General features: G+C 39.8%; 1 protein-coding gene across 1 annotated transcript in view; it reads right to left on the bottom strand.

Annotated features, from left to right (window-relative positions):
• The window catches only part of KUP7 (K+ uptake permease 7), a 36435-nt gene extending 10697 nt beyond the window's left edge, over positions 1 to 25738 (bottom strand). The window contains exons 1-8 of the mRNA XM_010269688.3: positions 24943 to 25738; positions 23480 to 23708; positions 23117 to 23365; positions 22884 to 22934; positions 13490 to 13750; positions 12275 to 12327; positions 12004 to 12118; positions 11498 to 11752 (exon numbers count right to left, since the gene is read on the bottom strand). Coding sequence (XP_010267990.1) covers positions 11498 to 11752; positions 12004 to 12118; positions 12275 to 12327; positions 13490 to 13750; positions 22884 to 22934; positions 23117 to 23365; positions 23480 to 23708; positions 24943 to 25191 — 1462 coding nt within the window. The 5' untranslated portion in view covers positions 25192 to 25738. The remainder of the gene's footprint in view (positions 1 to 11497; positions 11753 to 12003; positions 12119 to 12274; positions 12328 to 13489; positions 13751 to 22883; positions 22935 to 23116; positions 23366 to 23479; positions 23709 to 24942) is intronic.
• Positions 25739 to 26432: the final 694 nt, after the last annotated feature.

Below are 26432 nucleotides of genomic sequence, written 5' to 3'. Positions count from 1 at the left end.
GGAGATACCAAGATCAGGTCTTCTTTTCTGTAAAACATCCTTGTTATGAAAAGGAACCAACAGAGGGCTCCCACTTTTGGAGGGACAGGTTTGGACCAAACCTCCTTGTTATGAAAAGGCTGAGGCAAAGGAAGGGAGCACAAGGAGGCAAAGAAGGAAGCACACGAAAAGGAGCCCAAGGGCAAAGGCTTCCAAATGTGAGTATCTGAAGAAGGGGGGTCAAAGCAAACAGGATCAAGAGTTTTAAGGAGTAAAGCAACTTGATCCAGCTCAGAATCTCTTAGATCTCTTCTAAAACCCAAGTTCCAGCTCAGGCCAGAGATGGAGAAGGACACAAACCTCTGAATCGGCACATTTTTAAATCTCGAAAGGGAATGCGAGGGAAAAAAGGTCCTTGAGGGTGAAGTTACTGTTAGTGGTGTTAGTGAAGGGGTATTTCAGTCTTTGTACTTGTTGAGAATGCTGATGTGTACTGTTATGTTAGTTCGAGTGCCTCTTACTTAAAGAAGGGCACTCAAGTCTTTTTCAATAAGTCAATAATATAATAATAGGTCTGGCCGAATCAAGGGATTAACTTTTTTCCCTAATTCGAACCAGCCTTTCTCTCTTTTCTCTCTTCTCTCTTTTCTTCTTTCCTCTCCTACTTCTTGCTGTCTACTTTACTCTACAGTCAACGAACAAGACAGAATTCTATGGCAGGTCAAACTTCAACATGGTATCAGAGCTAGGTTCACCAAATCAGACTTGCTAGAATTCTGCCTTCTGCGCATTCGAATTAGGGTTTCACTTGGGGTTCTCAGTTGTGAGTTGGAGACTGGGAAAAGGGCTGAAAAGGAGTGATCGCCCTCTTCCCTAGGAGGTCTCTATGCCTCCGATTGTGTCGTTGGTGATTGGTTGCTGTGGTTTCTAAGCCCTAGTTAGGGCTGGTACGTGTGGTGCAGTGGTGTCTCAGCCCTTCGTATGGTTGGCCTTCAGGCGATGAGGTAAAGTTTTTTTTTATATATTTTTTTTTTTTTTGTTATGGAATACATGAGAGGTGTAGTACAGTTCGCATGATGGGTTCTCAGATTGCAGTATGCTAGGGTTTATGCTAGGGTTTATTCTGGTTTGTGTGTGATTCGAATGGCAATAGTGTCTACTTAATGGTGAAGCTTCCTATAGTTGTGGATTAATGTTGGTGGTGTTACAAGTGTGGTTTTCAGCTTTTGATATCGCTGAAATCAGTGTGTAGACCTCGGTGAGTAGGGGTTGTGGTGTTGTAGTTTTCAACATTTAATACTGCTGAAATCAGTGTACAGACTTCGGTGAGTAGGGTTTGTGGTGTTGCAGTTCTCAGCTGTTGAAATCAGTGTGCAGATTTCGATGAAGTGTCTGTGTGTAGTGTGCAGTGTGTAGTGCTCCTAATTCAGTGCTCAGAATTAAGGGAGTTCGGCAATGGCAGATAACAGTGATAGTAAACCTAGTGTCATGATATCTACTGACTACCTGAATGTCCAAATGACCTCCATTAAACTGAATGGAGAGAATTATGTCCCTTGGGCCAAGTCTGTAGAGGTTTTTCTGAAGGCGAAGAAGAAAGTGAAGCATATAAGAGAGGAGAAACCCCCCGCTAATTCTCAGGAGTATGAAGACTGGGAACAGGAAGATGCACAGATCATTACATGGTTGTGGAACAGTATGGAACCCAAAATCAGTGTGAACTTCATGTTTCTTGACACAGCCAAAGAGGTGTGGGATCATGCCAAGAAACTGTATTCAGGTCAGGATAATACCACTAGGGTATATCAACTGTATCAGGAATACTTCAATCTGCAACAGGGAAATCAGAGCCTTGAGGAGTACTATGCCAATGTGAGGAATATCCGTAATGAGTTAAATGTCTATCATCCTCTCACTTCAGATGTCAAAGTTCAACAGCAACAGCGAGAGCAGCTTGATGTAACACGGTTTCTGGTGGGGCTGAAGTCTGAGTATGAACCAGTACGAGCCCAGATACTAGGGGGATCTGCTCTTCCATCTTTAGAGGAGGTGTTTTTGCTCATCTTCGGAGGGCTTCCATTGGATCTATGGACTCTAATGTCTCCGATAAATCAGCATTTGCAGTGTCAAGAGGCCGAGGTGGCAGAAGTGGGACTCGAGGAACCCAGCCTGGCAGGAGTGGTAGTGGTGGATCTACACATATCCTTGGTGGTGGTCGTACTGGAGGCAGAGATTCAGGGGGAGCTCGTGGTAGAGGACGTGGCTCGGGTCCACGGAAGTGTACTCACTGTGGTTTGGATGGACATACCATTAACTACTGCTATGACTTACATGGTCCTCCCTCGACGTGGGCCAACCATGCCATGACTAGTGACACCAGTTTCAGCCCTACACAGGAGAAACGGTCAGCTGACCCGATGCCTTCTACTCCCTCAGATGGTCCAGGCAAGGAGATGGTGAGTGTTCCTCGTGATGAGTATGAGAGGTTTGTTCAATCCAAGTCGCAGCAGAACACAGCTTCCTTTGCACACTCAGGTATGGCTTGTTTGGCATCCACACCCAACCCCTGGATTATTGACTCTGGAGCCTCCGATCACATGACGGGAACTCCAGGTGTGTTTTCATCTCTCACTCATTGCTCAACATCACAATCTGTTACCCTTGCTAATGGCTCCACGTCATCTATCTGTGGTGTTGGTAATGTTGACCTAGACCCTGTATCCCTATCCTCTGTTTTATATGTACCTAAGCTTCCATTTAATCTTATGTCTGTTAGTAAGCTGACCAAGTCACTTAAGTGCTCCATCACTTTTTACCCTTCTATGTGTGTTTTTCAGGATCTCAAGACGGGGATGAAGATTGGTGGAGGGCATGAAGCCGGTGGACTGTATTATCTTGATGGTGGTGGACGAACGTCAACGGCTCTTCAGTCATCCATTTCTCCTCTCCAGTGGCACTGTAGATTTGGTCATCCTTCGCTGAAAGTGTTGCAGTCCTTAGTCCCTTCATTGAGTCAACTTTCTGTTTTAGATTGTGAGTCTTGTCAATTTGGGAAACACCATCGTGTTCCCTTTCGTTCTAGGGTCGATAACCGTGTGTCGAGTCTTTTTTCTTTAATTCATTCAGATGTTTGGGGTCCTTATAAAGTGATGTCATATAATGGATACCGATATTTTGTTATTTTTGTTGATGACTGTTCAAGAATGACGTGGCTCTATTTAATGAAAGAAAGAAGTGAATTATTTTCCATCTTCCAGAAATTTTATGCTGAGATCCGCAATCAATTTGGTGTTCACATCAAAATTTTCCGTTCTGATAATGGTCGTGAATACTTGTCTTCATCTTTTCGAGAATACTTGGACCAACATGGCATTATACACCAAACTTCATGTACCTATACTCCGCAACAAAATGGGGTTGCTGAGAGAAAGAACCGCCATCTTGTAGAAACGGCACGCTCCCTCATGCACCACATGAATGTTCCCAAAACTTTTTGGAGCGATGCAATGCTCACCTCTTGTTTCTTAATTAATCGGATGCCCACGTCTATCCTTGATGGTCGTTCTCCTTTTAGTGTCTTATTCCCCAACATGTCTCCGTTTCCGCTTTCTCCTCGGGTATTTGGGTGTGTCTGCTTCGTTCATAATCTGAGTCCCGGGACTGACAAGTTAGATGCACGTTCCATGAAGTGTATCTTCCTTGGTTATTCCCGAACTCAGAAAGGGTACAAGTGTTATCATCCTAGTTCTCGTCGTTCCTTGGTATGTGCTGATGTTACATTCTTTGAGTCTACTCCGTTCTTCGTGGGGTCCGGTGCTGCTGCTTCCCCCACATCACCACCTCCTCTTCCTCTTCCTGTGGCTGATCCACCTCCTTTGGTTCCAGTCATGCCTACGTCCTTGCCTCCGGTGCCACCATTGGTTGACCGTCCACCCATCCGTCACGTGTATACACATCGCCCACGTGTACCGGCTGCAGCTCCTCCAGCTTCATCACCGTCGACAGATCCAGCTCCAGCTTCGACACCAGCCTCCGACCTAGATCTTCCTATTGCCTTACGGAAAGGTAAGCGTACTTGCACCCTTCACCCTATTTCCAATTTTGTTTCACTTACCCACCTCTCCGCTTCCCATCGCCAGTTCATATCTTTGTTATCCTCCGTGGTTGTTCCTAAGGATGTCCAGGAAGCCCTTACCTCTCCAGAGTGGTGCCGTGCTATGGAAGAAGAGCTCTCTGCTTTGCATCATAATCACACTTGGGATCTCACCGCTCTTCCTCCTGGGAAGCAGGCTGTCGGTTGTAAGTGGGTGTATAGTGTTAAGTACTTGCCAGATGGTCGTGTTGAGCGCCTGAAGGCGCGGCTGGTTGCCAAAGGGTACTCCCAAACCTATGGCATTGACTACACGGAGACGTTCTCCCCGGTTGCTAAGATAGGGTCAGTTCGTGTCGTCATCTCTCTTGCAGCTATGTCTGGTTGGCCTCTCCATCAGCTCGATATCAAAAATGCCTTTTTGCATGGGGATTTGCTCGAGGAGGTCTACATGGAGCAACCACCTGGGTTTGTTGCTCAGGGGGAGGATGGTAAGGTATGTAGACTTAAGAAGGCTATTTATGGACTTAAACAGTCCCCTCGAGCATGGTTTGGTAGGTTCAGTGAGGTGGTCAAGAAGTTTGGTCTGAAACAGTGCCAAGTTGATCACTCTGTCTTCAGTCTTGACTCTTCGGCAGGTAAAATAATATTGGTGGTGTATGTGGATGATATCGTTGTGACTGGGAATGATAAAATGGGCATTGACAGATTGAAGGCATTCCTACAGGAACACTTTCAGACAAAGGACCTTGGCAAGTTGAAATACTTTTTGGGCATAGAGGTAGCAAGATCTAAGCATGGCATTAATTTGTGCCAGAGGAAATATGTGCTTGATTTACTGGAAGAAACAGGATTGTTGGGTACTAAACCGGCTGAGACACCTATGGAAACAAATACGAGGCTGAGCAGTGATATAGGTGAAGTGTTTGAAGAGCCTGGCAGATACCGACGACTTGTAGGCAAACTAAACTATCTAACCATTACTCGGCCAGATATTTCATTTGCGGTTAGTGTGGTGAGTCAGTTCATGCAGAAACCTTTGGTCCCACATTGGAATGCAGTGCTAAGGATTGTGAGGTATCTGAAAGGAGCTCCTGGTCGTGGTTTGCTGTACAGAAGTGGTGGAAAACTGGTAGTAGAAGGATACACCGATGCTGATTGGGCAGGTTCTATGTCTGATAGACGATCTACCACAGGCTATTGCACCTTTCTGGGGGGTAACCTGGTAACATGGAAAAGTAAGAAGCAAACAGTTGTGGCAAGAAGCAGTGCAGAAGCGGAATATAGGGCCATGGCACATACTGCTTGTGAACTAGTGTGGCTGAGGAACCTTCTACAGGAGATAGGATATGACATCAGTACTCCAATGAAGCTCTACTGTGACAATCAGGCAGCGGTTCATATCTCTTCCAATCCAGTGTTTCATGAAAGAACCAAGCACATCGAAGTTGACTGTCATTTTGTGAGAGAGAAGGTGCTGAATGGGGTGATAGAAACTGCATATGTTAGTACAGGAAACCAGTGGGCAGACTTGTTTACAAAAGGCTTGAGTTGGGGGAGAGTGGACTACATATGTAACAAGCTGGGATTATATGATATATACTCACCAGCTTGAGGGGGAGTGTTAGTGGTGTTAGTGAAGGGGTATTTCAGTCTTTGTACTTGTTGAGAATGCTGATGTGTACTGTTATGTTAGTTCGAGTGCCTCTTACTTAAAGAAGGGCACTCAAGTCTTTTTCAATAAGTCAATAATATAATAATAGGTCTGGCCGAATCAAGGGATTAACTTTTTTCCCTAATTCGAACCAGCCTTTCTCTCTTTTCTCTCTTCTCTCTTTTCTTCTTTCCTCTCCTACTTCTTGCTGTCTACTTTACTCTACAGTCAACGAACAAGACAGAATTCTATGGCAGGTCAAACTTCAACAGTTACCAATCCAAACATCCTCCCAAAATAAAACCCTATCTCCAATACAAGCACCAATACCCGATCAGATTCAAAAAAACAGGAAGAATACTATGAATAGCCTTCCACTGGAAGTTCAGTGTAGCCCGCCGAGATACACCAGCATCCCAACCATTGCATGCATCACCATGCACACTTCTTACAACTCTGTGTCGGAGTCTATCCCTTTATAGGAGCCACCTCCAAAGCCATTTGCCTAGCATAGCTGTATTCTTCTTGCTTAGATTACCTAAGCCTAAGCCCCCCTACTCCTTCCTCCTACACGCTATCTCCCACCTAACCACATGATCCTTCCTCCCTTCTCCAGCCTCCCACAAAAAATCCCTCATAATTTTCTCTACCTTCAATATTACACTTTGTGGCATTCTAAAGACCGAGAGAAAATAAGTCGGCAGGTTTGCTAGAGTAGCCTTTATTAAGGTGATACGACCCCCTTCACCCTTTGTTGTGTTGGTAGAGACCAAACTTCTTGTACTACTACTGGCTTGAAAGGAGAAGTACCTACCACAACACCCCAATTCCTATATATACCATCGACTAAGACACCCGTAAACAAAATCCAATGTTTTCAGCCAGTGAATCACATTAATCATTAGACCTTCTACAATTTCCTCCTTAGATCTATACTCATTCTTGAAAATTCTATTGTTTCTTTCCTCCCAAACCGACCAAAGTATAGCTGCTCTTGTAGCTCTCCACATGACCCTTTCGTGCTTCTTTAATTGCCTGAAAAAAATCGGGTCAAAGAAGCCCACCACATTTGAAGGAGGGGTCTACCTGCAACCAAAGAGAGAAGAGAACCAATACCAAATAAAGAACACAAATGCAGGAGATTAAAAGACGTGTGGTCATCTCACCATAACCCAAGCAGAGACTACAAACATGGGGTGAAAGGCAAATGTTTGGCCTTTTCTTCTTTCCAGCAAATCCAAGGTGTTCATTTTTTTAGTACCACTTCCCAGCAGAAATCCCTAGACTTTGGAGACACAGGACTATACCAGACCTCCTTTGTTGGAAAGTTCCCGACATTGTTAGAGGACTGAAGGAGGACATCAAAGAAGGAAGAGCATGTAAAATAACCAGATGGAGAAGGTTTCCAAATTCTGCTATGCAAGCAAGATTGATCCAAGTAGACCATCCCTAAGAGAGTCATAAGTTCATCAACCAACCCCATTTCTGACTCCCTTAACCCTCTCCTTAGACCTAGATCCCATGAGTTATTTGTCAAGGCCGAAGATATAACTTTTCTTTTGTTTTCTGAAATAGAATAGGGGAACCTATCTCTAAGGGAACTCTCTACAACAGATATCTTCCCAAAACAACACTTTGTTACCTGCACAAACACCATATTTGAAATAAGGAAGCATATAAGGCAAAATACCATGAATAGCTTTCCAGGGAGAACAACGAGAAGCCCTAGGGTCAAGATCCGCATCCCAACCATTGTTTGCCAATCCATGTATACTCGCAATGACTCTATACCATAGTCTATCCTGCTCCATCAGCAGTTTCCATAGCCATTTCCCCAACAAAGCTGTATTTTTTAATCGGATATTTCCCAACCCTAAACCCCCTTCATCCCTACTCTTAGACACCACCTCCCACTTCACTAGGTGATTCTTCTTGGTATCTCACAGTTTCCAACTTCCCAAAGGAAGTCTCTCATGATCTTCTCTAGCCGGTTTGCCACTTTCACTCACACTTTCAATGTAGACAAGAAGTAAGCCATTAAGTTGGCCAATGTAGACTTGATTAAAGTTATCCTCCCCCCTCCCCCCACCAAGGAGATGTAGTTCCTCTTCCAGTTTGCAAGTATCTTAGTGAACCTTCAATCACTGGGTACCAAGGCATTTGGATTTCCTCCCAAAGGTAGTCCCAGGTATTGCATCAGTCAATCCCCTACCTCGCATCCCAATACTCTAGTAAACTATCCACCTCTTCCCTCCCTAGGTTTACTCCCGCCACACAACTCTTTTCCCAGTTAACTTTGAGATTGGAAATTTTCTCGAGATGGTGAACTAATCTTTATAGATTTAGGAGCTCTTCATCTTCCCCTTCACAAATAGTATGATGTCATCTGCAAACTATAGATGTGTCACCACCACTTCCTCCCTCCCAACTCTCCAACCTCTAATCAAATTGTTAGGATCTGTCCATGAGATCAACTCACTTAAAAATCAATTACTAAGGTGAATAGGAAGGATGACAAAGGGTTTCCCTATCTAAGGCCCCGTTTAGCAAGAAAAAAATCCCTAGCTCCTCAATTCACCAAAATGGAAAAATGACATGATGAGATGCAACCCTTCATCCATCTACACCATCTTTCTCCAAAGCCCCTTCGATTAAGAACTTCTAGAAGAAAATCCCAATCCACCATTTCATATGCTTTTTCCAAATCAGTTTACAAACCAGTCCTTTTTCCTTTGTCCTTCAAAACTCTACACATTCGTTGGCAATGAGTATTTGATCCATTATTTGTCTCCAAAAGACAAAGGTCCCTTGATTTGGGGAAATTAATGAAGGGCCGCCTTTGTTCTTAGGGCCTACACCTTAGAAACAATTTTATACATTCTACCTGCTAGACTAATCGGTCGGTAATCCTTTGGCTGAAAAGCACCTTTCTTCTTTGGGATCAAGGCAATAAAAGTCGCATTTGCTCCCGAATTAAATTTGCCTCTCAAAAAAACTCTTCAAAAACATCTAATAACCCCCCCCCCCCCAAATTATCTCTCAACAATCTTGATAGAAGGCCATTGTAAAGCCACCAAGCCCTGGAGCTTTAGATCTATCCATTGAGAAAACTGCATTTTTTACTTCTTGGACCTCAAAAGGCTTTTCCAAAGATTCCAACATTTCTCTATTCCCCACCCTCCACCCCAAACCATCTAAAGTTTCCCTTGGTCTTCCTAGGCAGTCCCATGTCCTTTCTGTACAAACCATGTCAGATATTCATGATTATATAAGCTCCTAAGGTGGGAAATTAGAGTCATGGATCATCAATCACGGTTACACCCTGAGACCATGGCATGGACCAAGGTGAGCCTAGTAATGAATTCACCTTGGGCCCAATTGTTTTATTGGCATGGTCATTCAGCCACCTTCTCAGGGACCCATAAGCAGGGGGTGTCCCACCTAGAGCTCCTTCATCCACTAATGTGTGTATGCAAAGATGCTCAATAGAACAAGGAATGCCTGAGGTCGATCCAATCCAACTGAGGAAGATACCTAAGCCCTTGATGAGGGTAGATTCAGTTGAAAGAAAAGCGTTTTAGATCCAACCAGAGCACCAAAAGCCACTAGTATGAGCCAAGCATGCTTGTTGTCAGCAAAAGAGATGTACTGAGCTCAACTTGCTCACTATGGGATGAACTGTCGACTTTCAGATGATTAAAATAGCTTGCCTTGGGCATCTTCTTCCGACAAGAGGAGAAGCTAAAGGAAAAGTGATGGAGGTGATGGTCTGATGGCTGGGGAGGTTGCTCAAACCATCAAGGCTGCTCAGTGTGCATTAGTGGTTTTACGACTAAGGACCCTATGAGCATGGCAGGAACTTTATTAGTGCTTTATTGCATAGCAAGGCAAGCAGAGTCTGGCAGTAGGGTGTTAGCATGGAAAACCATTAAAACTAAGAGCCAGCAGGAGTGCCTCATGTTTTTCACATACCGATCATGAACTCATCCATAAAGACCATCACATGAACAGGGATGGAATATAGATAGCTTGATATTTGCATGCCAAAGATGGCTTGCAGTTGCATGACATATTGCTAGGTGATTTTTACTGACCAGACTGATAAGATGGAGGAGGGAGTACATGAAAAACCTCCTTATCCTCTCACCTGAAATGGCCATCCTCTGTAAATAGAATAAATCAAGACAACAGAATAGTAACCACACCATTACTCTTGCTGAAATGCACCCTCAGCCTCTACACTTCCAACTTAGAGCTCCAAATGCTCCACTTTCCTCTCTAGCATCACACACCTGTTGGTCTCCATAAGTCTCATGGGTTTCACCTTGCCTACTGTCTCCTGATTACTTCAAAGGGGCTTGGCTCAACAGACAGCTCATCAACAAGAGTATCAGCCCTTGCTTGAATCCTTCTTAACAATACCTTTATCCGTATTTCCTTTTTATGAACTTACATACTTATCAATAAAAAAGGAGGAAAAAAAAGAAAAAGGACTTTTATTACCCCTTTCTTGTTTTGGCTTATGAGTTAACCTTCTAAAAGGCTTTCACCAACATAGTTTTTTATCAGAAACAGATCAATACAAAACTTTATTGGATATATAAAAGGAAAATACAAGAATAATCAATTACTAACAGAAGCTAGCAAATCCCAAGAAACAAGGACCCCAATACAACTAATCCGTATTCAACTCTTCCCTGGCCAAGAAATCTGCTAGAGAATTCGCTCACCCTCAGACCCACCTGAATGAGTTGTTAAGCCTGGATGCTAAAAATCATCTCTCTATTGGCATGGAGATGCAAGGGCTAGATAACTCTCTTATCCATCCTATCACCACTTAATAATCCCTTTCAATTTCCAGATATGAGAAGTTCTAGACAACAACTAATCTAAACCCTTGAAGCATAAGTACAGCTAATAGCTTAGCCTGTGCTGGCATTCCACTGTTAATTGGGCCCAGTTAAACTAGCCAGATTCACTTCCATGGTGTCTAAAAGCTCATATTCCAAAATGATGAAGATCATCATCATCCATGCCTTATCCCAACTATATGGAGAAGGCTACACGAATCCTGCTTCGTCAATTTGTTCTATTTAAAACCATATCCACTGTTAAATTTATAATAATACATTAATATTAGAATAATAAAATAAAAAATAATACATTACCAATAAACTAGTAATAAAATATTAGTAAAGTAATAACAAAATAATAATATGTTCATAAAATATTTGTAAATTAATAATAACTACTAAGATATTAATTATTCAATACTAATAAATTAATAATAACAAAGTACTAATGAAATAATAATAAGACAATGCTAATAAATTATTAATAAACTTGTAATAAAATATTCATAATGAAGTGCTAATAAGATAATAAAACAATAATAATATACTAATACAAAATTGAAAATTTTCAGTTGATTCTGATTCCGACTCCAAATGAACCAAACAGCAATTATTGGAATCCAACTCCGATTCCCATCTGAACCAAACAGGTGTTGATAGACGATTCTGATTCCAATTCCAATTCTGATCCTGATCCTGACCACGAACCAAATGGACCCAAAGTACTGCAAGTCCAATTCCAAAACCCAAAGAACTTGACTGAATACTAACAAAGTGCCACAGTTCTTAAGTAAGATTTTCATGTACAAGTTAAACAAAGAATCACATAACTGTATATTTGCAACATTGAAGAGGAAAAACACTCATATAATTACAAAAACAAGAACAGTACAAAATGAGCAATAAAGGAAATTTATGTACCATATGCATTTCCAATCTCGTTTATACTTGAGAAGGTGCAGACTAACACCACGCAGAATACCAGAAGAAACCAATTCATGACTGGTATATAAATCTGGCCCATAAATTTCCGTGATGTATGAATTATTTTAAGGCGAGGGAAACAGCCAAGTGCTGTTGATTGTTTTATGCATGAGAATGTGGCTGTCGTCATTGCCCGACTGGCAATCAGTGCAGCAATGTTAGCTATGAAGAAGACTGGCCAGAATGCACCACCTGTAGAGAGCAAGTATACATTAATTTTTTTACCAGCATACACGCTAAGCATTTTAATTCCAGTTTTTACTTGGCATAATGACTAGGTCTACCATAACAGATTATGGAATTTAGACTACATTATACTGCAAAAGCTACCTTGAAAGGATGCCAAGTCTTACCACTAACAGGTTTAAACACTTCCAAGTTAAAAATAAAAGAGCTGCAAATAATAATAAAGATGAAAAATGCAAAACGTCATTTAAACTTACTTGGAATAGAAGAAAAGAAAACTTGATCAGCCATGGTTAGGTTTTCCATAAGGTATGCAGCTTGGCCAAGGTATCCCAACAGAAGGCAAGGCAGAACCAGAAACACAAAAGTTAGCTGCAATAGCCACAACCAAAATTATCAGAGAAGGCAGCTTAAAAATCAGTGATAGAAACAGAGAACCAGCAATCCAATTCATCACTTTCGAATAGCATATGCCAAATAAAATGTATGGAAGAGCTGAAAATTAATTAATTAGTCCATACTCCTAACCTGAATTGATCTCACAGAAAAGTAGCAAAGGTCTGCAAACATTGCCTCTGAACCTGAAACATAAATGGATCACAGTCATTCTAGAAGAAGGAGATTACGCTCTTCTAAAAATATACGAGAACTTTGGACAATAAAATCTCATCAGCAATCAAAAAAGAGAAACTCATAAAAATATAAACTAAAAGGGGGGAGGCCAAAATCCAGCCTTAGAGTATCCCATTCATAGTTAGAGCTCTGATCGTTAGATTCTCTGGCTTCTCTTTTTATTCTTCTTTAAATGCCCTATTACAAACCCTTTATCCTATCTGTATTTTGGTTACCATTTTGCTTGGCCCTACTTCCCTTATACGCATTCTTTGCAAAGCTAACAATGAGGCAGCCTACCTAGCTGCTGTGTGCTTATGTTACAGCAATTTGAAAAGATTTCCTAGCTCACTTTAGTGCTCGATGGCAGCAACCAGGATATATCCTCTAACTCTTTATTCTTTTCCTTTAGGGGGAAAAAAAAAAAGGAGAGAAGATTATGTGGAGATGGTGGAATGTGGAAAAAGTCATCTTATGGGTGATATATGGGAAAAGAGGAATGTAAGAATCTTCTCAATATGGATAAAACCAGTAGAGATGATAAATATTATTACAATTTAAGCGACCGTTTAGAAGGGCTTAAGCTTAAGATGAACGGCTTAACAGTAGTCACTAACGAATAGCAGCTGGAAAGGGTCAAGCAACATTTGGTGAGCATTGGGAGGTTTAGCCATTAAAAATTGAAGATGGTAGTAAAAGGAACAAAACTTAATGAAAAGCAGAGAAGGATAAGAGACATTTTGATGAGCATTTGTAAGGGGTTTTGGTTGTGACTTGTTCTATTTTGTAGGTCGGGCTGAGGGTTGTTTTCTTTTTCTTGGGGTGACATCTTATCACCTTTCTTGTATTCTCTTTCTTTTCTCTTAATAATATTTTCTTTTTTATTTATTTCAAAAAAAATACCTATTCACTAAATAGATTAATGCAATCGTCCAGAAATTCATGATATGATTCTCTGTGGACAAAATGCATGTAAATTCCAGAAATTCAAGAAACAAGAAGCATTTTGATGATAGAGAAAAATAAGATAGGAGAAAGGCAAGATATCAATGTAATGTTCAAGTAAGTTCTATAGCTATTTGCTGAACAAATAATTGATTCCACAAGTTGAAGAATGTTTGGCATGTTTACCTGTTGCACATAGAAGACAACCACCCAGCGACAACCAAGCCTGGGTTGAGTTCCTCTCGAAGAAATAATAGATGTGTATGGGATTAAACGCCCTTAATACACTTGTGTCATATTTTACAAGGTTGTAAACCCCAACACCTCCAAGGGAACAAAACCATATGAATAAAGCAGGACCTACTGCAAGACCCACTTTGCTAGTCCCAAACTTCTGTACACTGAACAAAACAATAAGAAATGCAACCGAGATCATCACCACTTTATCTGCAGAAAATTGGAAAAAAAAAAAAAAAAAACTAATCCATTAGTGTGGACTTGTAATTTTGTCCCTTTTGTAATAAAAAATAAACAAAAAATAGAGGAAACTTGAGATGCCCTAAGAATGTAGAAACTGCCCAAAAAAAGAGACAATTTGAAACACCAGAGGCAACTTGAAGCCCAATAAAATAGAGGTAATGTAATTACAATGAACTACAAAGACAAGTTGCACCTCTGACCCATCTTAAAGATATCTTTGGAAGCACAATTGCACAAATCGATGTTTTAAAAAGCTTAAGAGGCCTATGCCAGGAGGCTCACCTTAAGGCGAAGCTCAAGGAAAACGCCTCCAGGGTCAACCTTGAGGCTCATGTATGAAAGTTTAAAGCACATACCTCACACCCTGAGAGGCCTATACTGCATGTTTGTATATTCTATATGTATAGGTCCTTGTATTTATGCTTTAACATGTTTAAAGCCGTTTTGATATATCATTTCACATTTAGCTTCTTGATATGATGGTTTTCTCAAAAGCTCATAATATTCTCAAATCTTTTGTTTATATCATCATTTATTAAGTTTAATACTTTTCCTACATAAAAATGTACTCTTATGCATGCGTGTATAATTTTCCTTATATTATAATGTTCTTTATATAACCCATGAGGTTTAAGCCTCATGCTCTGCATTTAAACATTGCAATAAATGCATACTCTATTTCCAATTTATTATTCAACTCCAGTTGGACAAATTTAATTGATCTAATCATCTAAATACTAAAACAGTGATGTAATCACCAAAAAAATATTGGAACAATGAACATCATGTGTATACCAATCAAAAAATGAACATCACATTTGAGTTGGCATGCTTTCACCTTGCCACAAACTAGGAGTTGCAACCTAAAGCAGTAGGCCTTCTAATCCAAATGACAGAAATTCAAAATTAAACAGTCTATTCAAGCTGCTACAAACATATGATAGAAAAATAGGTTTTAAACATTCCAATCTGTAAAGATAGCCAGTTAGTTTTGCTTCAGCTATCTGATCAAGGAATCATTGCATGAAATGAAAGACTTTTCCCAAGAACAACTGCAACCATATCTAGGTCCATTTAATGCCTCAAACATTACTGCCAGTCTGATTAAAATGTAACATAAAATAATTGTACTTTAGCCATGAAAGAAGTTTAAATTTCAGAATTACTTTACATGGATCGAATGGATTTTTTCTTTTTTGAGAACTAAACATGGATAGAATGGATTCGTTCTTATACCCAAATTAGTTTTTAAAGTTTAACTTCCCTAATAAATAGTTGCTATTTAGAACATTATATGGATATTTCCAATTAGTCTTATAATGGATTTTAGTTCTTGCATGAACACATGTATATTTTATGTTTCTACGGAAATATGAGTGCTAAAAAAGTTTTAAGCTCAGATTTCATTTAAGAAATCCTAACACTGCTTTTGAGCATAGAGGTGACACCTGTAAAAGCCTCATCATCCAGAAGGATGTGGGAACCCTTGCCCATTTGGATATTCCCTAATCCTTATTCTTTTACCTATAAAATAGGAAATCTCTTCCCTATTCTTATTACCTTTTTAATTATACTAGTATTTATGTACGTGCATTGCACGTGACAAATTTTGTGATAATGATAGTATATAATATATTTCGAAAATTTTTTACAAATTTTTTATACTGTTACATCTATAAAAATTACTCTTATTTATCACATTTATTATGGTTCATTGATATAAAGATATGTCCAAATAAAATTCTTGCAAAGGTAACGAGAATCAATAAAATTCTTATTATTCTTATTTATCATTAATAAAATTCTTATTATTCTTATTTATTATGGTTCACTAATAAAATTAATAATGTTTATCAGTTACCTTCGTCAGAATTTTATTTGAATTCTCGTTACCTTTGCAAGAATTAACTTCAATATGATAAATCCAACTTCAGCTCCTTCAACTGTTGAAAACCTTACAATGAAATGCTATAAAAAATATCACTTACTCTTGCAAATATCTTGTCATCCAATTATGTGGGCTTTAAGGAAACGGAAATGAAAAATTAAACCACCATATGGGGGGAATAAAGAAGGGAAAACCATCTGCTACCTTAATAATCAAGAATTGACCCATGAAAATAGGTTAAAAATATTTAAAAAAAAATAAGAAAATAGTTTAAAGAATAAATTGCTCATCCATTTGCAAGATGGAAATCTCTTCATGGTGGTTAATGTGGCCCAACATTGGCTATTGAGAACAAAAGATGTACTTTCAGTTCTTTTAATTTAAATAAATGAAAGGGTAAATTGCAACTTTAAACTCTCTTTTTTTGTTTTTCATAACATTTATGTTGTTTTTTATGTATAAACCAGCCTCAATAATAATTACATGGGTATTTTGGACATTTTTATGCCTCTTGTTAGAGGATTTTACAAAAGGGGTCTACTTGCAACTGTGTCAAGAAGTTTAGGGGAGGTGATTGCAATCACCAAACTTCAGAGGAGGTTTGGGCAACAGTCAAACTTCAAGGGAGGTTTCAGCAATTACCATGGTTTGTTTTCCAATTATTGAACAAAAAGAGGGATTTTTGTGTATTTTCCCTAACAAGCATTAAATGGGAATGTTAAATAACACTTTTGTCGCTGACTTGTTTTACAATTATGAACAAAAAAGAATGGAGTTTTGTGTCTTTTTTGTAATAAGCATTAGATGAGAAAGAAGAGTCATTTCTTGATAAGCATTAAATGAGAAAACAAAATTACATATTTACCATTGCTCCTTCTTGACAGTGTGGCCGGCCAGTGATAAGAGAAAGAGAAGAGAAGAGAAAAGAAGAAGAAGAGAAGAGAAGAGAAGAGAGGAGAGAAGAAAGAAGGTTTTGCAATGTAACAGTATTGGTGGCACCAGTCTTTATTTTACTATATATAGGGCGACAGAAATAGCAAGGGAAAAGACCCTTGTGCCCCTGAGTACAATAACAGACATAACAGAAATAAAAAACACTTTAATTAGCCAAACAGGCCCTAACATCTGCAACTAAGTTATTTTAACATTATTCTAACACTCCCCCTCAAGTTGGAGCATAGATGTCAATCATGCCCAACTTGTCACACAAATCTTTGTGCCGCACATGATGAAGACCTTTGGTGAAGATATCTGCAATTTGCTCTTCCGAGCTGACATATGGTGTACACACTTCTCCACTTTCAAGTCTCTCTCTGATAAAATGTTTGTCCATTTCAATGTGTTTCGTCCTGTCATGCAGAACTGGATTAGCAGCAATATTGATGGCAGCTTTATTGTCACAGTAGAGTGACGTAGGATTGCTTACTGCGAAACCCGGTTCACCTAACAGATTTCTTATCCACATGATTTCCGCAACCCCATGAGCCATCGCTCTATACTCTGCTTCAGCATTGGATCTAGCCACCACACTTTGTTTTTTGCTTCTCCATGTGACAAGGTTTCCTCCTACAAAGGCGCAATACCCACTGGTAGACTTTCGGTCATTGACTGCTCCTGCCCAATCTGCATCAGTATATACTTCCTCTCTGCAACCTCGAAGTGAGTTGTCCTCGGATAGTGCATGAATTGACTAAGGACACCCACTGCATAGGCAATATCAGGCCTGGTCATAGACAAATACAAAAGTCTCCCCACGAGTCTATGGAACATCTTTACATCTTTCAAAAACTCTCCCTGACTGTCTCCCAGATGGTGATTAGGTTCAATAGGTGACTCAGATGATTTTACCACCAACTTGCCTGTATCTTCTAGTAGATCTAGTACATACTTCCGTTGGGAAATAAAGATGCCCTTGTGAGAGCGGGCAACTTCAATTCCAAGAAAGTATCGTAAGGGGCCTAGATCCTTCACCTCAAATTTAGTGGCTAAGAATTTTTTTAGTCTCTGGATTTCAGCCTCCCAATCTCCTGTGATCACTATGTCATCCACATACACAATAAGAGTTGCAATTTTACCTTCACCTCTTTTCACAAACAGGGTATGATCTGACTGGGATTGTTTGAATCCCATCTGTTGGATTTCTAAATGGAACTTACTAAACCAAACCCGAGGTGATTGTTTCAACCCATATGGGGATTTTTTTAACCTACACACCTTTTGTTCATTGCCTTTGGCATAGAACCCTGGGGGTTGGGTCATGTACACTTCCTCTTCCAAGTCACCATTCAAGAAGGCATTCTTGATGTCCAATTGGTGAAGATCCCAGTCAAGATTTGGTGCCAAGGAAAGAAGAATCCGGATAGAGTTCATCTTCGCTACTGGAGCAAAAGTCTCTGCATAGTCCACTCCATATACCTGTGTAAAGCCTCTTGCTACCAGTCTAGCCTTGTACCTTTCAACAGTTCCATCAGCTTTGTGTTTCACTGTGAACACCCACTTGCACCCCACTGGTTCCTTCCCTTCAGGAAGATCTACCAACTCCCAAGTACCATTTTTGTGAAAGGCATCAATTTCTTCCAGCATTGCATCTGTCCATTCAGGTTTTGACAAAGCTTCTGCCACTGTCTTAGAAACGGGGACACTATCCACAGAAGAGATAAAGGCACGGTACGAAGGTGAAACATGCTCATAGGACACAAAATTAGAGATAGGATGATTAGTGGTACAAGATCTAACACCCTTTCTCTTAGCAATAGGAATATTAAGATCATTGGTGGCAGGGGAATCAACATTTAAAGGAGCAATGGGAGCAAGTGTACCTGGCTGATGAGATGGATCTGCCTCGGGTGAATCCGATGATGTTGGTTGCATAGTGTTCGGCTCCATGGCTCTTGAACTCTGTTGGCTTATGGCGACGATGAAAAACCCGGAACGGAAGAGGATCGGGTAAAGGAGGTAGTTGAATCTGAGTCGTCGCCTGTTTCTCCTCAACCCTACTCTCCCCCTGAGAAGAAACCGAGAAGAACGGTTGACTCTCAAAGAATGAGACATCAATGGAAACATAGTACTTGCGGGCAATGGGATCATAGCAACAATACCCCTTTTGAGATGAAGGGTAACCAAGAAAAACACAAGGAATAGCCCGAGGGTCAAGTTTACCACGAGTAGGTGACAGGTTGTGGACAAAACAACGACACCCAAAAACACGCATCGGAATGGTGGACAGCGGGGCTGTAGAGAACAAGAGCTGATGTGGGGCCTTATACTCTAGTAGCCGAGAGGGCATGCGATTGATGATATATGCCGCACATAATATTGCATCCATCCAAAACTGTTTTGGCACATTCATATGAATCAGTAAGCCACGAGCAACTTCGAGAAGGTGACGGTTTTTTTCGTTCAACCACACCATTTTGTTGGGGTGTCCTGGCACAAGAGCTTCGCTGAAGTGACCCACTCGAAGCAAAGAACTTCGTGAGATCACTATGGAAATATTCATTTGCATTGTCCGACTGGAAGATATGAATTTCCGTTTGGAACTGAGTGAACACCATGCGTTGAAAATCTTTCACAATTTGTGGCACTTCATCGCGAGATCGCATAGGATAAACCCAAGTGTATCAAGAATAATCATCAATCAAAGTAACAGGGCCCCAAACATCAGAATAAACAATATGAAATGGAAATTCAGATCTTTTATTTCGTAAAGGTAAAGAACTTCTACAATGCTTACTCAACTGACAAGTTTGACACTGTAACTGACTCACTGACAAGGACTCAAACAACTTTGGGAACATAACTTTTAACGACTCAAAAGAAAGATGACCTAAACGACTATGCCATAAATAGGCTTGACTCTCACTCGACGAACTTGTGGACTCAGTCGCCACTAGACCAGCATTATTCTCCAACACGTAGAGACTATCCACCATGCTTCCTCTACCAATCGTCTTCCCCGAGGTCAAATCCTGAAACACACATGAAGACGGAAAAAAAGTGACTGAGCAGTTCAAAGAGTGAGTAAGACTACTAATGGACAGCAAATTAATAGGTAATTTCGGAACATGCAGGACATTAGGAAGAGTAAGGCCAAGTGGGAGAGGTATGGTGCCTCGGCCAGCTATGGTAGAAAAAGAACCATCAGCTAGTCTTACCTTATCTCTCCCAAAGAGAAGGTTATATGTCTGAAACAAATTTGACTTACCAGTCATGTGATTTGAGGCTCAGGAGTCAATAATCCAAGGAGAATCAGTAGTATGAGATGACACATGGAAGGTTGTGGCATTACCTGATGTAGACGCAAATGAAATAGAAGGAGTAGGCCCAGAATCCACCTGGCGGAGAGTCCTACCATACAATTCCAAATGTTCACGGAAGGAGTTGATAATATCTTCCTTAGGGTCAGAACCGGGATGTCTCTCCTGAGTTACGGAAGGACTAGTCTCTGTCGATGCCATATTAGCTAAGTTATACCTTTTTTTATTCTGCTGGCCTGGTTTCTTGCCCTGATCTGGTGCTGACTTCTTACCCAAATCCTGTGCCCATTTAGGTTTTCCATGGAGATCCCAGCATGTATCTTTTGTGTGTCGTGTCTTCTGGCAGTAAGTGCACCAAAGCTTGCTTTTATCTTCTGATTTTTTCTGAGTGTCACCCCTTTTAAAGCCACCTCCGACATTTGTATCTGAATTTCCCCGGACAGATAGGGCAACTGACTCCCCTTCTACACCATTCATCACACTTCTTCTGCTTTCTTCTGACTGCACCAAGGCGTACACCTCCTGGACTGATGGCAAGTCTTTACTACCCAAGATCTGTACCCTGATGGACTCATATGACGGATTCAGCCCTAGGAGGAAGGCAAACACTCGTTGTTGTGATACAAGTGACTTATAGGTTTTTGCGTCTTCATCACACTTCCAATTCACATTCTGATAGTGATCAAGTTCTTTTCATATTGATGTCAAATCAGAATAGTACATCGAGAGACTCCTCTCCCCCTGCTTGCAAGTAGAAGATTCAGCTTGTAGTTGATATATCTTGGCATAGTGTCTCTGTTCTGAATAAGTGGACTTCGCTTGTTCCCATATCTCACAAGCAGTTTCAGCCCACATAAAAGTCTTCCTTACTTGTGGCAGCATTGAAACCAAGAGCCAAGACATCACCATACTGTTCTCTTGGTTCCACCTATCATGCTCAGCACTTCCATACTTCGGTTCCTTTACTCTCCCATTGATGTATCCTATTCTCCCCCTAGCAGTGATGTAGAGTTTTATTCCCCTAGACCACTCAAGGTAATTCAGACCATCAAAGGGAATAACAGCCATGGGAAAGCTCATATCCATTCCCCCACTCACTCCATTGTGGCTCCCTGAGATCTCTGAAGTAGCAGAATTCTCAGTCGACATGGTCAAGCAGTTAATCAGTCCCAAACACCGGACTTAGGACCCCTCCTTACTCCACAAAACAATGCTCCACTCAGTTCACACCCACACACTTGGGTTTAACAACCAGGTTGAGCACAAACAGTACCAAATTCCGGACAAAAACTGAGGTAATATTTGGCAGATTTCAGACCTGTATAGTTTTAACAGTCCCCACCTACCAAAATTCCAGAATGTCTAACAGACACTAATCAGCGGGAGAGATCCTTCTTACTTAAAGTCAACTCAAACCATTGAGAAGACAGGTCATCCTTGACCTATAGTTGTCTTAACACATGAACAGGATCACACGATCCAAGAAAACTGGGGTTACACAGGTTCGACAGCATTCAGCCGCCCCAGATTCATAGGGTTTTCACTCGGCACATGACCAAGGAGGGTAAAGAAGAGAAAAATAGGGAGAACTGTACCAGTTGTAGCTATTTTGTAGTCCAGAATCAGATTTTTGTTCTGCTAGTCTGTTCGATCTGTTCTTTGGGTTGATCGATCTTCTCTTGACAGTAGGGTTGATAGATCTGCTCTCTTTTAATCAGCATTCCCGCTCTGATACCATCTTGACAGTGTGGTCGGCCAGTGATAAGAGAAAGAGAAGAGAAGAGAAGAGAAGAAGAGAGGAGAGAAGAGAGAAGGTTTTGCAATGTAACAGTACTGGCGGCGCCAGTCTTTATTTTACTATATATAGGGTGACAGAAATAACAAGGGAAAAGACCCTTGTGCCCCTGAGTATAATAACAGACATAACAAAAATAAAAAACGAAATAAAAAAACACTTTAATTAGTCAAACAGGCCCTAACATCTGCAACTAAGTTATTTTAACATTATTCTAACACTCCTCTTATTCAAACGTTAGAGATGGGGTATTTTAGTCTAGTGAAAATTCCAACCACATTTATTCATACTTTTATAGATAAGTATAGACTATTATAATATAATGCATACTTTATCTTTCCAAGAATCTAATTAAATTCTTGGAAAAAGCAAAGAGGAAGTATTGCAAGGACAATAAGAGAAAGAGCCTTTGCTCCTACAGAACGTGTGGTGAGATAAAGGGGCTAAAGCTTGGAGATTTAGGTTTTTCAATGATAGATTTCATATTTAAGTTTTTTTATAGGCACTATCTCTGAATAGGTCTATGATGGTGAAATATGCATGAATTATATTGTTCATCCTTGGATTATTAGGTTCTTTTAAGATATCTGTTAAATTAAATTTCTTTTATGCTGCCAGTAAATTTTATACCCTCACTATAGAATTCATTTTATGCTTTAGCCTTTTGCAGGGGTACATTACCAGTGTTAGTATCCAAATTCATTGAGCATATTGTTTTAGCACTAACCTAAGGAGCCAAAACATCTATGCATCATTGTGATGCCTTGACTACACTGATAATGTGGTTTTAGGCCTTCCACTTGGGAGGATAGTCACACCTCTCTGTCTTTATTCTTTTCTCTTCCCTACTTCTGATGTATATCCATTGTATATTTCTGACTTGTTCTATTCATTAAAAAGAGAAAGAGAAGAAAGAAAGAAATGCAGCAAAGGCAAATGAAAAGAATGAGGAACACCATCAATCTCACATCTTTTTTTTTTAAGCTAAGGTAATATATTGTATTAATCCAAATCAGCCAGCATATACAATCAGCCCATGTGCATTGAGCCCATCAGTCTTTTTTTTTTTTTTGGTAATAATAGGAGGAGCTACACAAAACTAGGGGGTAGCTCGACCCCCAGGGCCCATCAGTCTCATATCTTAATAAAACACTGCATTACCTTGCTCAACACCAGCTATTCCAACTTTCAGACCACCTACAGCTGACATAACTGCATTCAAGAATAGTTAAATGGAAGATTAAAAGAAGAAACATGGATAATAGGTAAACAAGAAAACATGTCATTCAGAAGAAGGAACCAAATTAAGTCAAATAAAGTTACACCATAGACTTATTATGCCATCAGTTTTCCCCCACAACATAGAAACGCAAGATGGGCTATCATATTAAAACCTGACATTGCTGGGGTAATAACTCCATCAGCTATCACCATTGAAGTACCAAGTAGAACTAACATCAGAATGAGCTTTTTCAGTGCAAGAGAAGACTCAAGCCTCTCCTTAATTTTTAATGACCTCTCAAGTTCTGGGGATGGCACTTTCAGCCTGAAACTCGATATACGGGCATCAGATGGGAGCTGATTTGGAAGGAGGCTAACTTTCGCATGCCTACAAAGTAAGGAGTATAAAGCAAATGTACCACCTGCAATAGTTGCACAGGCAGAGGCTTTAATGAAACCCAACATATGGAAGAACAAAGGAAAAAACAATGATGAATTGTACAAATAAAAGGCTTAGGTTACAACCTCCAGCATACCTTCACCATCGTCATTCGCCCAAAGAACAACAAAGACATACTTGATCAGAGGTATCAAGACTAATGTATACAAAACAAGTGATAATGCTCCCAGAACATCTTCCTCCCCATGAATAGGAGACTTGTTAAACATCACACTGAAAGTATATAATGGACTTGTTCCAACATCACCAAAAACCACTCCAAGTGCCTGAAAAGCAAGTATAATTTTCCTGCCCAAAGTGAAGTCCTGCAATTAAACCAAAATAAATCAGGCAGCAAACTTGTGGCCTATGAAACTTTTTTTTTGGAACACTAAACATATTACTTTCAAATTACATTGTTATCTATTCACTAGATTTCCTGCTGCTTCATGGTCCAAAAAAGGAAAAACTTTTTAGGCTGCTTATGGCGCAGAAACTACAGATGAGGAGCCTAAACTAAAGAAACATGTCCGAATTATCATCACCAGTCATTTTACAAAGTCATAATGATTTTTTTTTTTTATCAATAAGTCGTAATGATTTATCAGGAAAAGAAAAGAAAACTACAGAAAGAACTATGAACATTAAATCCAAGTTCTATCTTGGGCATGAATAAAAACTAGATATATGCTCCTAGTGCTTAGTGAGGTCCAACTTGATAAGACAGGAGATTGCTCAAGAGTGGACCAACCCTCCCCCCCCCGCTCCTTCAAAACGAAAGGGCGCTAAGTTTTTGAGGTAGACTAAGAAATACCACAGAGTGGTTATCCTAATACATGGGGGAGGGGTTCAGTTAGCGATTAATGATTTTTTTCCACTTCCATGGGACTTGAGGGCTAACCATTGAAGGAGATGTCCGGGGAGCTAATAGACTGAGTTAGAGAACAATCTGGAGGACCTTGGAGATTTATACTTTGAACCCATCATTCAGGCATTTCAAGATCAGCTTCGATACCTTGCAGCCTCGCAAGAGGAGGCGTAGCAGAGTTGTATAGGAGTTTCACTTGACTTGGGAATCGAGATGTCAGCTTTTAAGGCGTTGATTGCAATGTCTGCATCAAACCTTTAATCCCACTGAGGGAAAAAATAAAGACATGAAGTCTAAAACAATCTGACTCCACAAAACTATCTTTATGGATAGCATCAAGTGCATGTACAGTGGAGGGATATTATAAATCGGTGAATCTTCTTGGAACCCATCTGCTTTACCTCTCGGTATGTCCAAAACCAAAAGAATTTTACAATTTCTAATCTTCTTTATAGTGCTTTCTTTTCACTAGATCATTATAATGTAATGTTGGGAAACGGGAAAAAAGTGGACAGTTTAACATACGTTAAATTCACACTCCTTGGTAGAAGATCCCTGATCCTTTTTTTATCTTTTTTGTTGTTGGAGATTTTTTTATCAGCTGTTGAAAACTATTTTCGGTACAGGAACATTATTTCAGATCGAAGTTAAAAGGAACAAAAAGCGGGCGTGGTTGAGAAATGGAAACGTACATCATAGTCATTTCGCTGAGCACCAGGGACCTCGAGGGCCTCGACATCGAAGGAGTCAATCCGGGGGCCGGTCCTGATCAGCCTCTGCTCGCCATTTTCATCCTCTTCAGAATCCAAGCTCATCCGTGGAGGCAAATCCTCGTCCAAGTCTACATCAGAATCCTCTTCATCCTGGAAAACCCATCTTTGTTCTGATGAATCCATCGAAACTAATCCCCCATGCTCTCTCTCTGAACCCTCTTCCGCCATTAACTCAGGGTCCAGAAAATCCAAAATGGCTTATAGAACGGAGAAAAAAATCAAAACCCTAGAAAATCCATAACAAACAATACCATAAATGACAGAAGTACAGAGTCATTCTTAATTCCGTCGAGCGTGGGAACAATCAAATTATCAAAACCATCGAAAGCAAAAATTTACAAACACCCGAATAGAAAATCCAAATCTGGAAAAGAGAATGAAAAGAAAAAGGGTGATTTTTGGTGATTTCTCTTTTTTTCTACTTTTTTCTCTAATGATAGCGATGCTGAGGTTGACGCAGCTCTGTTTCTATGTCACTGGAGAATAGAGATTCTAGATCGTCGCCTTCCCCAGGGCCTACCAAAACCAAAAGGAAGAAAGCACAGAAGATGGAATAATGGAATCTCTAAACCACGCGCCACGAGTGAGTGCCTTGTTCAACTCAAAACGCATCGAATCCATTGATTTCTCCTGAACCTGGAGGTAGAGTCTGTCTCTCGGGTGTGAGAGTGTCAAAAAAATAAGCCAAAATATCGCGCGTATTTTCTACGTCCCAGGGAACTCCGAAGTAACTCCCGCGACGGAAGAAGTGGGAAGTGCGAACTGCGAACCACGAATCAACGGGTCGAGTCGAGATTCGATAACCAGCGGATAAATGTTCAAGTCAGGACCACGGTGGTCCCTATATCCACCGCCGGTCTTGTATGCTTACACTTTTTTTGTTTTTACGTTTGCCCATATATCATAATAAAGATAAAAATTGAAAATTAAACAAAAGTAATGTTATTATTAAAAATAAATTCAAATGCTTAGTAAATGTTTACATGCATTCTATATGGAAATTTTAAATTACAATAACAATTATTATTATTATTATTATAATAATTGTTATTATTATCATTATTGAATTTTTTATTCAATCTTTTGTTATAAATAAAAATAAATTTTATTTTAACAATTATTTTTATTTATCATAATGAATATATAACATGATAAATGTTCTTAAATGCGACATAATTTTGTACTTTTTATTATTTGTGTTTCATCTTTTTTTAATATTTATTATTCAATTATAACATCATGAGTTTCTTTGAAAAGTTGGATCATTGACCCACCATCTAGATAATAAAATAACTTTACTTTTATATTTGTTTTAAATTATATATCATTTACATTATATAAATAATTTTTACTTATCATACTTAACTTTTGTTTGACATAATTAATATATTCTTTTGATTACTTGTACT

Source organism: Nelumbo nucifera, chromosome 5 (assembly GCF_055504915.1).
Source record: "Nelumbo nucifera cultivar China Antique chromosome 5, China Antique-T2T, whole genome shotgun sequence".
Lineage (NCBI taxonomy): Eukaryota > Viridiplantae > Streptophyta > Magnoliopsida > Proteales > Nelumbonaceae > Nelumbo > Nelumbo nucifera.
Note: the sequence above shows the minus strand (reverse complement) of the source record. Positions and strands in the feature narration are given on the sequence as shown.